This window comes from Porites lutea, chromosome 5 (assembly GCF_958299795.1).
Source record: "Porites lutea chromosome 5, jaPorLute2.1, whole genome shotgun sequence".
Classification (NCBI taxonomy): domain Eukaryota; kingdom Metazoa; phylum Cnidaria; class Anthozoa; order Scleractinia; family Poritidae; genus Porites; species Porites lutea.
The window spans coordinates 24,696,689-24,708,898 of NC_133205.1; the positions used below are offsets into that span (position 1 = coordinate 24,696,689).

Here is a 12,210-nt window from a genome sequence, read left to right on the forward strand (position 1 = left end):
ATGGAAGCAGGTACAGCTGAACCTCAACATACCCTTTGGACCAAAAAAGTGTCCAATTAACTTTAAGTTCCCAAGCAACCAACTTCAGTTCTCTTCTAACAATATCCTTACATCATCAAGATAATGGGTTATGAGAATTCATAAAAAATATTACCAAAGGGAAAATGCTTTGATCTTTAATCGGATTCTCTTAACTAATTTTTTAAGGATGTATGGCCTCTGTCTGGAGAATTTGTATTTGAAGTCTTAAGAGAGGTGTCTGCATTTAAAGGATTTTTATGTTGCTGCAGGGACTATGATGAAGTGTATGCTTAGAAGAGGGGTCTGTTAACAGGTTTTAATGACTTAACAATCAAAATTTATAAATAAAGAGGTGCCTGAAAAATGCCTCCAATTATTGGAGCGTTTTCCCATGTGATACCCTAGAGTTGGCACTATGAAAAAGCTGCAATATGGTGCTCAATATGCTTCATTGTGGACGCACAAGTCTTGACGGTTGACAAGGGGTTAATGACAAAATAAGGGGGTATGTATTTGTTTGCCCTTTTGTGTGCCATTTGGATTACAGTTTGGATTTTGTGGCGATATTGTCACTTCCATTTATGTGTCTGAGTGCAGTGCAAATTAATGATTAGTTATTGAAAAATTTGCTGTTAAATTGATTGATGATCATCTGAGTCTGTTTTTTTTTTTCTCATAGAGCATGTTGGTAAACTCTGGTACATCCCTTACATGGGAAGAAATGATTGCTAAATATGATGGTATGTGATCAAAGTCTAAAAGTCCCAGTGTTTTTGTAATAAAATTATTTACATTTTGACAAAGCAGCATCAGCAACTGATTACTCTGTCGGGGTAATAGCTGTTGTAACTGCAATATCTATCCTCACCTGTGAACAGTATCCAGGGCAATGTGGTGTGAAGAAAAGGGGAGAAATTTCACCTCTCCCTGTCCTTTTGCATGTTCTTCACTTCTTTTCACCCTTATCTTTCCCAGAGAGCCAGTTCAGAGGTTATATCAGTCTCATTCCCCATTGATATACAAGCATCCGTTGGATCGTGAAAGTGTAACTAATTAAAACAAAAAAAATTAATAATAATAATACTAATAATAGTAAATAAGTAGATACTACTAAATGAATAACACTTGGTTTGTCCATCTCAAATGTAGCTCGGTTTAGCAGCCACATGTCGCACATGTACGTGAATTCCTTGAATATGGTCACCCGTACCCTGTCAGGACTGTTGGTTAAAGTGGCTGTTGCTTCAACAACCTGTTTGGAAACCAGATTCAAAGTGAAAAGTGTATCTGTGTAGTGTATTATTCCTGTTGTTAAAGCTATTATGTTTATGATATTAAAACCTTTGACATATTCCAGCTGATCACTCGGATGATAAGGAATGCAGTTGGGGTGATTTAGTGGAGCAAGCAGAGAGACCGCCTGGCAGAGCTGTTCATCTACACCAGAGGCTCTCTTCACCTTCAAGAAAAAGGTGAAGTAATTCCTTTTCTGAGTAATTTTTATGACTTTTGTCTAGATAGATTTTTTTAACTAGGTTGACTGCATAAATGGTTAACGTTGTGATGATTAATTATGATATATATGTATATTAAGTTTCTATTTTTTTTTGTTTTTGGCATCATGAAGTTACTTGTCGGTAACTCCACCGTTTATTCTGGATGCTTTGTACATAACGACTGTACAGTATGAACATATATATGCCTGCCTTAAATTAATTTTGACCCTGCTCGCCTTAGTGCTTCCAGTAGCTCAGTGATTAGAACATCCGAACTATAACTTGGGGGGTCGTGAGTTTGATTCTCACCTTGAGCTCGGAATTTTTTTCTTTCTGGTCTTAGAATTCTCTGTCGTCCAAATTACATTGTATTTGTAAGTAAATTCTGTCGTCAGAACTCTTTGTTCTGGTTGTCCTTATTAGTGGTAGAAATTGTTATTAGTTAATTTTTTGTTTATATGTTGTGCAAAAATGATTTTGGGATTTTTTTGCTGGACATGTTAATCTAGGCACCCTTAGGAAGCCTAATTTACATGTAAAAGTAATGAAATCATTTGCGCACATTAAAAAAATGATATTTTACTTGTTACTAATAGAAAAAGGAATTGCATTTTTTACAGACCGTTGGAGGAAGTTATTCGCATTCACGAAGAAAAACAGGTACAGTTTGGCCAGAGTTTACATTTCAAGCAAAAAACCTTGTAAACATTCCAAAAAAAACTGATCTTGTTGCGCAACCCACCCTTACGTCCAGTTGAATCTAATGCCACAATGCTCTGGCTTTTCGCGGAACCTTTTCCAAAAAAATGAAACCTTGTACATGCCTTCTTCAAACGGCGTTTTTTGGAAAAAAAGTCCCAGGAACCTTAAGTTAATAATAAATAAAATAAAATTTTGGACTGTAGACTCTTTGTTTGTTTGTTTGTTTTATTTTCTAATAGAAAAAGGCGCAACAGCAAAGGGAGCGTATGCTAGATGAAAGGCTTCAGAGTCTTCAGATGCTTTCTGAAAAGGTTTTGTAGTGCTTTATATCAAAGAATATATTTTAGAAATTGTAGTTTATTTCTCTATATACTAAAGTTTTTTTATATTTTAGAATATTTTTAGAACTTGATAGTTTAAGTGTGTGATTTTACGACTGGCAGTGAGTTCTTGTGTGCAATTTAAACTTGCTCGTGTTATCTTAGCCTTTCTTTCGCTTGCTCGATTTTGGCGTATTCGAGAAAGACTCTGCATGACCCGAGTAAGATCTTTGTTGAGCATGCGCGGCATGTTGCTGCGATACAGTTTCAAATCCAGGCCTTATAGCCGTGCACTTGGTATAGCGGGCTCAGTTGAAACCATCGGTTTTATCAATAAATGGAGGCTCGCACTCGGAAAACCAGTTTGACGAGAGACAACAAGATTTGCTTGTCTATGAAGTTTTCTTGCAGTTGAGGCAATCTCAAGTTGTCTAGAACTCTTTTTGTCTCCGTTTTTCCATTTTTCTTTTCTGTATACAGCACCTGCTAAACTTTTTTGGAGGCTTTTCACTTGCTTAATCCGAAATAATCTCACCAACATTTTCAAGACCGCGCGCCATGTTGAACAAAGCAAAGAAAACAAGTTTCCCGTGACGTCATCCATGTATCTGTTCTGTAATAGATCATGGGCAACGACCAACCACAGCACGCGTAGCTTCCACGCGTAGCTTGTATAAAAGCGAGTAATTCTACCACAGCTGTGTTATAAACGCGCAGCCATCTCAATTTTCTATAGAATTTACTGAAGTTGTTTTGTCTGTTGTTTCTTACACTGAAACTTTTAAGGTCCAGAAAGCTCGTGAGCTGAAAGATGAATTGATACATCAGCGTCAGCAGCATCTTGACGAGAAGCAGAGAAGAGCGGAGCAGCAGAGGATGTCCGTACTTCAAGAGAAAGTTCGTAAAGCACAAGAAGAAGATGCCAAGGTCCTAAAGACACGTCCTATATAAGAACTTCTTATTTTTCGTTGTATAAATGGCCTCATTGTCCCCAAACTTTTACACTTTTTATTTAAGATTTACTGCTCTGCTGGCTTCTCGTTTGCGAGAATCTTTTGGCAGCAGCGGAAGCCATAATCATGCCTTAGCTTCTTCTACATCGGAAGAAGGAGTGTTGTGAACCCACCGCTCCACTTCAAGCCTGGATTGGGGTCTCATTTCCCGCTCTGTCCTCCATGTTAAAAAAGACGGTGTCTCCTTTAAATAGCCCCTCTCTATCACTAGAAGAAAAAAGTGTACAGTTTAAATGTTTCTGTGTTACTTGTCCCACAAAACACAGTTTCACACTCACGCAAAACCGGTAACTTTAATTAGTTAATTTGTCAAATTTTCACTTACAACATTTGAATCCATTAGGCTCATCGTAGGGTTTGTGTCTTTTATACCCCCCCCCCCCCCCCCCTCCATTCCCATCCATAGTAAAGTGAGTACTCACGAACACCTTGTGATGATCACTTCTTTATTTTCTAACTATTCGTTGTTTTTTCAAGGTTAATGAAATTGCCTTCATTAACACACTAGAAGCACAGAATAAAAAGATTGAAGTCCTTACAAGACACCAGGTATGACACAAAAATGCGTATAAATTTATACACTGTTTCCTGTTGTATTTTTTTACGTTTATCATTGTTGCTTTCCGTTTCTGTCATTGTCAAGCTACCCAACTAGCAAATGTGATTATTTGCCATGATTTATTACACTAAAAAAAGATTTTGATTTCGGCAGGGCCATGAAGCAAGGTTACAAGACATTCAGGTATTTTAAATTAAGGTCGAAATTTTGGTTAGTTGGTAATATAAATTTGGCAAGTTTTTGTCGGCGAATTAACAAAAAATCGGTTACCATTTGTTTGTAATCTTGAAAGGTCAACACATACTTTTCAGATGTAGGCGCTTTTTGTATTCAACAAAAATATATAATTTCAATTTTTCTTATTTAAGGAACTAAACTTAAAATCAATTTTTTAACAATGAAGCCATCACAAAGCAATGGTCACTGCTGGTGAGAAATCCTTAACTTTTCAATATTCGCGCAGAACATTATTATAGTAAAACGAACGAGAACACAGGCATCATTCGTTACTGTTTCTTGTGTCGCAGGAAGAAAGACAAAGGAAGAAAGAAGAACAACAAGCTAAAGAAGCGGCCGCACAGGTAGGAGAGGTTGCATGTCAATCTGTTTCACGCTCCATTCTTCTGATCATTTGTAGTACGTTCGAGGTTAGAGTAACTTTTGATCGGATATGCTTGGAAATGTCACAGTGTGAGTTCGATGATATCTCCAAAAAGAAAACATAAAGTCGATGATATCTCAGACTTAAAGTGAATGGAAGAAAACTGGCTGGGCAAAGGGGATTCCGCGTTTTGATATCAAGAAATGCAAAGTCGTACCCCTTACCTTTTGGTTTTTTCTTTTTTTCGTTACTGTAACTATTTATTTAGATAGACTCAGGCCAATAAAGTTGATAAAACAAAAACAAAACAAAATTACACCGTTGTCTTGAAGTGTGTCATGCAAACATCACCATTCCTGAATGAAATAGATTAATGTTCACAAAGCCAGGCGTCAGTGTTGTTAACGTCAATAAACGGTCCAGAACTCTTTATCCCCTAGATTAGTAGTTGCGTTCTCATGACGTCGAACGCAATAACAACTCCAACTGGAAAAAAATTGTTTTTGCAGGAAAGGCGTCGCCAGCTGGAGGCCGAAAGACTGGCAAGACTTGAAGAAGTGCAGCTTAAAAAACAGGAACAGGTTGTGTTAATGCTCTTGGTGTTACTATTTCAGGTTGTGGTCTCTGGCTGCTGGCTGTCCCCACCGCTGAGACACAAACACAAAAAATAATCTGTTCGCCCTTCTCTGTGACCAGCAGAAGTGAAAAGCATTTTAATGCCTTCAGCTAAAAAAAAACGCAAAGTTAAATGAGTTTCTTTCTTTATTTGCCTGTGACAGCCTGGCCTAGAAATTTAGTTCCTGGAAATTTGTATTTTTTATATATCTTGAATCCAGACTTATATCGATATATACATGCAAATCACAAGTGCAGACTGAAGAGGTATTACCTTTACCCATTGCTACCTCCTATTGTAATATATTGGTAAAACGAGACCGCTGTAGTTAGAAACGTACATTTGGTGTTTGGCTACAGCTAACATAGCTTCCTCATGTTTGATTTAGGAAGCGAAATACTTAAGGGAGAAACATGAGCGAGAGAAAGCGAGAGAGGAAGCCGCTAAAGAGAAAGCCAGGTACGGATAACAAGTACATTTTGGACAAGTATGGTTTGGTTTAGAGGGAAAGTGTACTTAACTGCTCCAAGTAGTTGATAGCTTCTGTAGTTAAAAGGTAGAAACGATAAATATATATAGAACTTATAGTTAACAGCTGACAGGAGGCAACTATAGTCGGCTGTTTACATACTGGTGAGGAGTTAAGCTCGGGGCCCAAGTCTGACGCGCTGAATTCTTGGCCACGCCGCCTCCAAACAAGAAACCGTTCATTTATGTATTGAGTATTTTTCTCTGGTTTGAAAAGAACAGTGTCGTTTTTGGTTCGTTTTAACTATTTTAATCCAAAAAGTGTCGAAATCTAAAATTGCTAACTAGGAAAAAGAAAAGAAAAAGAAGATGAGAACAAAAAATGTGAGGAAACCTTTGTGGTTTGTTATAACAGAGAGAGGGAGATGCGTATAGCTGCTCGTAACGAGGCCCTTCAAACAGCAACTGAACAACTTCAACTGAAAATTCAACAAAAGGTGATGAATAATTTTATAGTTCGCTTTGGAGTTAGCTATTTCTAACCATTTCTGTCAACCTCAAGTGTAATTTTGTACTTTGATCTTCGCTTTTTTCAGCAAGCAGAAACCACAAGACGGCATGAGCAAGTGCTGGAACAAGTCAAAGAAAAGGTGCAAATTGTTAAGTTTCAAATAAATCAGGAAACTGCTCTAATTGTTTCCCATTTGTATATCTTATAGACCTTGGTGTCTTACACAATGTCTAAGTGTATTATTTTAAGTGAAATACGGTCTAAGAGATTTTTGATTGATAATTTGTGAATACGTTTTAAGTTTGTTTTTAATTTTAGGCTGCTGGTGTGTCACGCCATTCTACCCAGGACGAAGTACCTGCTGTCACGCCATATGATAGGAAAAAGATATGTACCCTGTGTAACGTTGAGGTACGTTCTGCTGCCGTATGTATACGATTAAGTGACTTTGTAGGGGTTGATCCCTGCTTTACGGATTTGAAGGCTTTTAATGAACACATCTTTAGATTTTCATCAGTTGTGAGTCTTTTTTTTATTTTTACTCCGTTTATAAGCTATGGGCATCTTTTTGTCACTTAAGTCCAGTAGAATGAACGGTTGTGATCCACTTTCCTCCTTGTAATAACGTACTAAATACTAACAAGTCTCATGTTTTGTATTACCCTGTAGAATCATTTTAATGCGGTTATTATAAATGAAATTTTAATCATTGTGCTCTTGGACTGAAGCGTAATAGCGGGTGCTAACTGAACGTTTCTGTGAGTGTTACCCCTTCTATGCGGCTGATCCTCAGTTTTCTTTGTGTGTAGATTGTGTCTGAAGTTTACTTGTTGAGTCATTTACGAGGCAAGAAGCATCAACAAGCGCTGTCTGAAATACCACCAGCGAAAGGATCGGCAGATGATAAGGTGAAGTCTCGAAGATGGAGAGGGTTGGGGTAATCCTGTGATCGTTGATACTTGTAATCAAGCGTGCGTGGCAGAAGTTAGAAAGGGCGGAGGAAAGTGCCTTTTAGTTTTCTCTCGCGGTCATTATCATCCTGCTTCTCCCCTTTCTAACTCCTTTGACGCGGGATAGTTTGTTGTCAGAAGACTGTTACAGCAATCGTTGTGGCTTGGCTTTGCAAATAGCCTGCGAGCAAGCTCTCCTATTTGAGCGAGCGAAGCAAGTCTCGCGAGAACGCCCAAATAGGAGAGCTTGCTCGCAGGCTACTTTGCAAAGGTCGCCTACTTTACTTTTAAACTAGGTGTTACAAAACCTAAGGATAATCCGGTAAAAGACATTGTAAAATTTTGCCTCTGATTTTCGTTTCCAGCACAATTTATCCCCCAGCGATCGGTAAGCAGATGAACAGATCTACGTTCGAAGTTTTTGAAACCATTTACAATGCAGCCTAACTCGTGTTGTACACTACTCCTACTCTTTCTATACGCATCCATACATATGTCATTAAATGTCTAATTTTGGTTGGATCTTTCTCATAACAGGACACGATCTCGCTTCAATATATCAAGGAGTTACCGTCGGAACAGGCAGGTGAAGCTGAAAAGGCGGATCTGGAACGTCAAAAAGCGCTGAGGAAGAGGGCGAAAAAACTCAGAACCAGAATGTCAGCTAAGTGAGTTCTGCCATAACTTCAGTTAAAAAATGCCTTAAACTTTTGCCATTAATAATCGATATTGTTCCTTGTTTCTTATAGAGGACGCGAATATGAAAGTAATTTGTCCATTTCATCTTCTCAGCGACAAGAGTCAGCAAAGAAACCAAGGTAGATATGTTTACTTTCATGACATTGTGTTTGCCAACTGGTACAGGCATCCTTCAAAATACAGTAAAATATCTTAGCATCTACATATTACACAGCACTTACAACTAAGGTGAACGAAAGTCGATGCACTACTTTGTAGGGAAGAAATTCAATGTCAGACTGATCAAAGCGGGCGCATTGGCTGTTCCCTCAAGTATTTGCTGTCAAAGTGTTGCATGATATTTAGGATGTTAAGCAATTATGCATATTTATGAGAGTACTGCAACTCATTGTCATGTATTGACATGTATTTCAGGCTTCAAAAGATTGTGAAAGATCTCAATCGTCAGTTACAGTCTCAAGGATCAGGTCCCTGGGCGGCAAACCGTGTCGCATCACTTGAGAGGTCATTAGGTGAATTGAGCAGGATGTTGGAGTCAAAGGTAAACAAAAAATGGATAGGCTGTTCTTGTATTCTCTCACCACCTCCACCACCACATATATGCTCTCGTTTTTCTATCTGTTTTTGGAGTTTGGTTACTTGTGGATATTTGTGTATCAATGCACACGAAATCGACAGGAGATTTCAAGAAATGAAAAATTGATCCGTTCAATGTGGAGGCAAAAAAGGAACCCAGCAGTTGTACCTCATATACCCTCTATCGGGCTCTGGTTGTTCAAAATCGGAATAGATTTATCTACCGATATTTATCCACAGATATGGTCTGAGTAGTGATTTATCCAGTAGATACGTGCTAGACAACGAAAAAAAATCAAGTTTCACGCTCACAGGCTATCCAGTACATAGCACCGTCCACCTTTTGAACAACTGGTGCCAGGTGACATCTCTCTCGGTTTTAACTCTTTTAGAAGCTCGTGAGGACTCAGAAATACGTCACACAACTCCCTGTTACATGCAGCGTCTGATTACTTTCATCCTCAGCTCCTTAAATGGGCAGTCTGGTTAAAAGCATTGTTTTTCGTTTAAATATTTAGCCAAGATCTCATTCAGTCAAAAAATGACTCAATTAGTTTGGAGTCCTTGGTTCAATCAGTTTGAAGAACTTTTGGATGATTTTTCGAATATTTCTTTATGTGTAAAAATTAGGGGAGTGGTTATTAAAAATTTCGGAAAAATGGAAAATATTGAATTTGGGGGTTGTTAACAATTGAAATATGAAGTGAATAATCAGTAGACAAATACGAGATAGTCCACCACCACAACAAGGTGCCTCTGATGCCATTAGCGGACTAACTGGTTTATGTGTATACCTTTTCTTCCCTTATTTATTTCATTCCCAAATCAACATCATTTCCTCCCCAAAACACCCAGACTGCCCCTTTAAAGAGGTTACACAACTGAAAAATGCCATTTTATTATTTCTTTTACGTAGGTTACAGCAGACCAGGTGACGTTCTGCAATCTCGGAGGTCTTACCGCTCTCACGAGAGTCCTGCTGGTTGTAGACATAACTAGCGACAAACCACCTGTCAAACCAATCGTCCCGAACAAGTAGGTTACTTAAAACTAGCCTCAAGACGGTTTCATACTTTACTGCACTTATACTACTCGGATTCGCAGGCAAAGTGTGGTTTACGTGTAGAGTGTTTGTCCTTTTAGAGATATTTAGAGTCACTTTTACGGTAGCCAAAATTCCGTTTTTTCTTGTTCCGAATACGGTTAATCGGACGCGCTCTTAATTGAAATTCAGCCTAATTGGTTTGTTCTGTCTATCCAAGAAGGGGATATTTAAGCCTGTCCTCGTTTTCCTTTGTAGAGCACTATGTAGCGTTGCCAATGTGATGGCTCTCGCATGTGGTGACTGCTTAGACAACTGCCGTTACATGGTTTATACAAACAAGCTTGGTTCTGTTGTTGATCTTCTTACATACCAAATGAAGGTGAGGCCATAACAACAATAGTGAAGTAATAAATCAAACATGAGACGCAGTGTTTCATCACCAGATGAATCACCGAGAAGAGAGTTGAAAATAAGACGCGCAGCGGAGTATTTTTGACGAACTTCGAGGTGTTTCATCTAGTGATGAAACACTATGTCGAATGCTTGATATGACTTCTCAAACAAAGTGATTTTAGAAGGAGAAATTAAGGATGCAAAAATGCGCAGTTTTTCGTCTGATTTCCAAACACTCATTAAACATTAATTTCCTTTGTATTTTCTTAATGAATTGTTAATGAGTTTGAGAAGCATGGATAACACCAAATGTATACTTTTGCGCTAAATACAGATGAAAGTTAGCCGTCGGAAGATGTTCATATTTTTTGATGTTCATGTTTTATTATTATTATTATTATTATTATTATTATTATTATTATTGTTATTTTATTGATTGTACATATCTCCATATGCATTTTTACATTGTTTGTCTTATATAATCTTAGTTTTTGTGATATGAATACTTTTTAAAAGGTGGTCTGTCTTGTATGGGGTCTTTGACCCTTTTACAGACCGTCCTTATGGCAATGCCTTTCTTTTTAACACTTACCTGAAACCTTTGCCATTAAATTGAAATAAATGTATTCCTTTCTTTACTTTATAAATGACCCTATTTTGAACAACATTTTATTGTGAATCACTGCAGATGATACACATCAGTTCATTTCCCTTGAGTGATGTCTCTCATTTTATTTTGTGCATTTTCCCATGGCGAATGACCTAACATGCTTAAGGTTCGTTCTTTCCTCGCCCTAGGGTTTCACCTATGTATACAATGTGTAAAGGGATCGTGTTATAACTTGTTATAATGTGATGGACATTCGATCATACGTATGCCCAGTTTAGGTATTATTATTATTATTATTATTATTATTATTATTATTATTATTATTATTATTATTATCATTAATGATGATGATGATGATCGTGTTTTGGTATTGAGAAAACTGGCGTTCTTGTTTTTAGCGTGATACAGACATTGTCGCGGATATACTAAGAAAAGGAATAAAAATGAGTTAAGTTTCATCTTAGATCATTTTACTAGTTGCTCGAATTATATGATCTCACAGGGCGTCTCGTCATCACAAGGCACCTCAAAGAAATCAGGGGAAAAGGAAAAAGAAACCGCAGGTAGTTCTACAAACCATTCGCTTCCAGATCCCCTGGCTACTGCGCTGTTAAAAGTGTTGGCTACAGTTCTCCAATGCTTTGCCACAGCATCACCTGAAGAGAAGGAAGTAGCCACACTAGTTCAGAGAATGGTGGATTTGATCAGGTAAATTGAGGCCTCACTTCTGTCAGTAGTGAGCTTACGCAACAGGACGGGGAAGCAGACAAGTGTTTTACCGTCCTCTTTTTTCTGCCTTCTTGTTGCGTAAACGTACTACTAATAGTAACGGGCACGCGCTATAATTCTGGCCGGGCAGGGGCGTAGCCAGGATTTTTCAAAGGGGAGGTCACAGAGGCTACTCACCAGATCACCATCCGGGGATCGCCGACTATATATGGTTTATACCGCTGTTCTCCCTCGTGTATCAGCGGGCTCAGTCGTATTATCGACCATCTATACCAAGCTATGGAAGATGCACACCTGGCGATGCGTTTATTTCCAGGCTATTCTAGAACGCGTTGACTTCTCAGTATGCGGTTCACCTCTATCGTGCCATTGTGTAACTTGCCGTTGATGAGCTTGTCAACAAGCAGGTTAAGCACTAAATGCCAGGTTAGAGTTGTCAGATGCCTCGACGTAGCCTTGACTGTTGTTTGATCTGTCTTTTAGCTATGTGGTGTGCTCCGGCGTAGTTGATGACATCCGAACGTTCTTTAGCACGATTCACGGACCACTTAACGATGATCTTGCGGCTGTTAGTTACGCTCAGGCCTGTTTAGCTCTGTTATCTGCCACCGCTCAGTACCTAGGATCACGGTGAGCAAATTGCCGTCTTTTATTATTTTAATAGAGACCTTTAGATTCTAAGACAAGAGATTTTCTCAATACTTAGTGTGAACCAACGTCATTTTGGCGCGAAAACGCAATAGCCGATCGTGACGTCATTCTCACTCTATTACGAGTTTTAGCGAGAATGTCGTAGTGTCGGAAACAAGTTATCAAATGTTAGAAGTTTTACCATTTTGCGATCTGCAGAGGGCATAACCTCCTTTAATAACAGTTAATCGTGTCAACTTATTCTTCTAAG

General features: G+C 38.4%; 1 protein-coding gene across 1 annotated transcript in view; it reads left to right on the forward strand.

Moving 5' to 3' along the window:
* LOC140936910 (S phase cyclin A-associated protein in the endoplasmic reticulum-like) overlaps positions 1-12,210 on the forward strand; it is a 32,871-nt gene that overhangs the window by 13,133 nt on the left and 7,528 nt on the right. Inside the window, exons 6-26 of the mRNA XM_073386416.1 lie at positions 701-761; positions 1,379-1,493; positions 2,138-2,177; positions 2,459-2,530; positions 3,326-3,466; positions 4,030-4,101; positions 4,265-4,294; positions 4,639-4,692; positions 5,222-5,293; positions 5,717-5,787; positions 6,212-6,293; positions 6,393-6,446; positions 6,626-6,718; positions 7,117-7,215; positions 7,795-7,925; positions 8,007-8,075; positions 8,371-8,497; positions 9,449-9,567; positions 9,833-9,956; positions 11,083-11,288; positions 11,793-11,939. Coding sequence (XP_073242517.1) covers positions 701-761; positions 1,379-1,493; positions 2,138-2,177; positions 2,459-2,530; positions 3,326-3,466; positions 4,030-4,101; positions 4,265-4,294; positions 4,639-4,692; positions 5,222-5,293; positions 5,717-5,787; positions 6,212-6,293; positions 6,393-6,446; positions 6,626-6,718; positions 7,117-7,215; positions 7,795-7,925; positions 8,007-8,075; positions 8,371-8,497; positions 9,449-9,567; positions 9,833-9,956; positions 11,083-11,288; positions 11,793-11,939 — 1,979 coding nt within the window. The remainder of the gene's footprint in view (positions 1-700; positions 762-1,378; positions 1,494-2,137; positions 2,178-2,458; positions 2,531-3,325; positions 3,467-4,029; positions 4,102-4,264; positions 4,295-4,638; positions 4,693-5,221; positions 5,294-5,716; positions 5,788-6,211; positions 6,294-6,392; positions 6,447-6,625; positions 6,719-7,116; positions 7,216-7,794; positions 7,926-8,006; positions 8,076-8,370; positions 8,498-9,448; positions 9,568-9,832; positions 9,957-11,082; positions 11,289-11,792; positions 11,940-12,210) is intronic.